The 2,833-nt window shown below is 47.0% G+C and overlaps 1 protein-coding gene across 2 annotated transcripts in view; it reads left to right on the top strand.

Moving 5' to 3' along the window:
• rassf5 (Ras association domain family member 5) overlaps window positions 1-2,833 on the top strand; it is a 26,858-nt gene that overhangs the window by 7,524 nt on the left and 16,501 nt on the right. The window contains exon 1 of one of the 2 annotated variants that reach the window (XM_017036893.2): window positions 53-793. The exons of the other annotated variant lie outside the window; for it this stretch is intronic. Coding sequence (XP_016892382.1) covers window positions 493-793 — 301 coding nt within the window. The 5' untranslated portion in view covers window positions 53-492. Of the gene's footprint in view, window positions 1-52; window positions 794-2,833 lie in introns of those variants that run through there. 2 annotated transcript variants of the gene reach the window in all.

Here is a 2,833-nt window from a genome sequence, read left to right as displayed (position 1 = left end):
AACTGGTGAGTAGGGGGACAGAGCGGTTGTGGCTTGTTCTTCGCGCGGGGGGGGGGGGGGGTGTCTGTGTCTCTTTAAGCTGACTGTTACTGCAGAGTGTGTGGGTGCTGCAGTACAGACGGAGAGACACGGGGAAGAAGAGCGGACGAAGGATGATCTATAGCCCAGACCTGGGTCCTACGTACGTATGCTGAGAAGAATCAGTCAGGTGGAGACCGGAGGGGAGCAGAGAGGGGAGGCTCGACCATTGGGGAGTGTGTGAGGAGTGCAGGTGGAGGGGTGGCAGAGCGAGCGGAGAGAGGGCTGTTTATTCGGAGCGTGGCACCGGTGGCAGAGTGGCTACGCTGGGATGGCCGAGCAGGGTGGCGCTGGAGCAGCCCTCAGAGGGACGGCGGCGGTCAGGACCAGGACCAGGACCAGGACAGCAGAGCCAGTCAAGGTTACCTGCACAGGTCGGTGCCTGTGGGATGGTTCCACCGCCATGGTGCGTCCATGTCACAGATAGCACCGCTCATATCAGGCCAGGTGGAGGCCACAGGGGAGGCAACAGTCGGGGTCGGCTCCAGGAGAGTGGAAGGCGTCCGGGTGAGCAAAACGTTTCTGGGCCGCGTCTCGCTGCACCTGGGCGAGGTCAGGAGTGATCCGGAAGGGGACGTGGGCGGCGCCTGTTTTGGACAGGTGTCGCGGCGACTCGGGCGGTTCCTGAAGAGGCTGCCCAAGTCTCGCTCGTGGAGCGACGGCCTCCGCATCCTCAGGAGATCATCCTCTAACGGATCTCTGCTCACCAACTCAGGTATGGAGAAGAGCGCGGAGCGTGCACGGGCGGCGTGGAGGAAACCTGATCACTTCAGTGAGGCATTCGATTGGGTTGTACTACAGGGGGGGAAAAGAGGAAAGATGATCAGACAGGTCCGGCCGGATTGGCTTTGAAGGATGGCTCTGGGCCAAACCATGTGTGTGAGCTGCAGCATTAAGCCTTAAGCATTGTTGCCGTCTGTCTATAGACTGGTTTTGTCTTTTGTGTGAACACGTGGTGACTGAAGACTGTGTGAACAGGAAGCGTGTCAACATCAGAGCCCAGAGGTTTAGAGGAAACAAGGAGGTTTTAATATTTGTTCTCACTCCAAATGCATCTTTGTTTTGCATTCATGGACAGAGTCAAAGACCGAAATCCCGCACGTTATCGTTCTGCTGAGAAAAGCCGAATGTAAGTGAATTAGAATATCGACTTCCTGATTCGTAGCAGGAATTTGAGTCCAGCTGGAGACAGTGTGCCATTGATTTTTCCCATGTTTTCCTCAAACATTTTTTTTCCTCAAACATCAGGCTAATGTATTTTTTTTTTCACATGATGCACACAGTGCCTACATGTGTGTGGACAGAGGTTTAGAGCAGGCGGGGCCAAGACATTAGCCAGCCGTGTGCTGCAGAATTATTGATTCATTCACGGCACCAGACTGACAGCTGAATAAAAATAGATGTTTGCTGCGGCTCTTTTGTGTCTCCGTGTACGTCCTGTGAGAGGCTGATAAGACCCTGACCCAACACAGGTCAGGGCGCAGCTTTGAGACCAAAAAAAAAACCCCAAACAAACTCACTACTTCAGTGACGTCAGAGTGCTGCTTCAGAAGCTTCAGGAAGATATTTGTTGATGGTGATTTTCTACGAAGGAAATCCAAATCCCAAACCAGTTAGTCACTTCTTCTACTTTTAGGTTATAGTTTTTTTTTAATATTTTTCCAGTTTGTCTTAATGCTGTTCATATTAGGAATCTTACAGTAGGCTGTGAGGTCATGGAGGATCAGAACCCAAAACTGTTGATGAGAAAAAAAATTAGAAAAAAATATTTAAAATTCTGTACTTTCTTGCAAATATAATTTTAAATAGTGTTGTAATTGAATCTGTAAAAAATTGTCGGAAAATTACAAAACTATTAATGCTATTAAAGAACAGTAGAATTTGCTTAGAAACATAAAAAAAATGAATTAAAAAAAGCAAAGTCAGTGTCTACACTAAAATACAGTTCCCTGAACCAAAGCTGTTGTTTGATTTCGTTGTCAACCTTTTATATGGTTATTGTCCAGAACCTTTTTGCACATCGTGTTCTTCATGCACTGATGACGTTCCCTTATTTGTCCGCTGGTACGTCTCAGTTAATTCAGTTGTCGGCAACAATAAGTTTGTCAATGTAAATGTAGGTCGTCATGAGTGTGGCAGGGACCGCAACCAGTGAGCAACACCTGAAGAAACGTAGAAACGTCTTTAGGGTTTTGTGTGACATCAGTTTGGCTGAACCTGAAAGAACCTTCTAGACTGTAACAAAAGGTGCAAACAGTTTTCATCAGTGTAACACAAATCTATATATATGTATATTTGTACAAATTTTTTGTCCTCATTTTAAGACAACATCGTTCTCCAGAAAATGTTGTGGTACTTCTGGTACTACTGTGGTAGCATGGTGATCCACAATAGTTCTTTTTAACACAGAGTGTCTTTTCTTTTCCTGGTCCTTTTTGCCAAGTTCTTTATGAAATAACCCATTTTATTCCTCGTGACCCTTGTAGAAAGTTGTTTGGATTTTATTTTTTTTTTACACAGAGAGAAAATATGTAAGTGTTTACTGGTCAGAGATCCAAGCTCGTGACGACACAGTAGTGGAGTAGTTCTGCTGTGTGTGTGTGTGTGTGTGTGATTCTCAGCAGGAGAACAGGAAGAACTGCTTGAATTGACAGAGGATGAGATCAGACTGTATAAACCCTTCAAAGACCCTTAAGTTCCTCCTAATCCCCTCCTCAGGTCTGCACGGCCGCCGTGAGCTTCATTAGCGACGGGG

The sequence above is a fragment of the Cynoglossus semilaevis genome, chromosome 11, assembly GCF_000523025.1.
Source record: "Cynoglossus semilaevis isolate Cse_v1.0 chromosome 11, Cse_v1.0, whole genome shotgun sequence".
Taxonomy (NCBI): Eukaryota; Metazoa; Chordata; class Actinopteri; order Pleuronectiformes; family Cynoglossidae; genus Cynoglossus; species Cynoglossus semilaevis.
The sequence above is the reverse complement of the archived record's forward strand: the minus strand, read 5'-3'. Positions and strand labels throughout refer to the sequence as shown.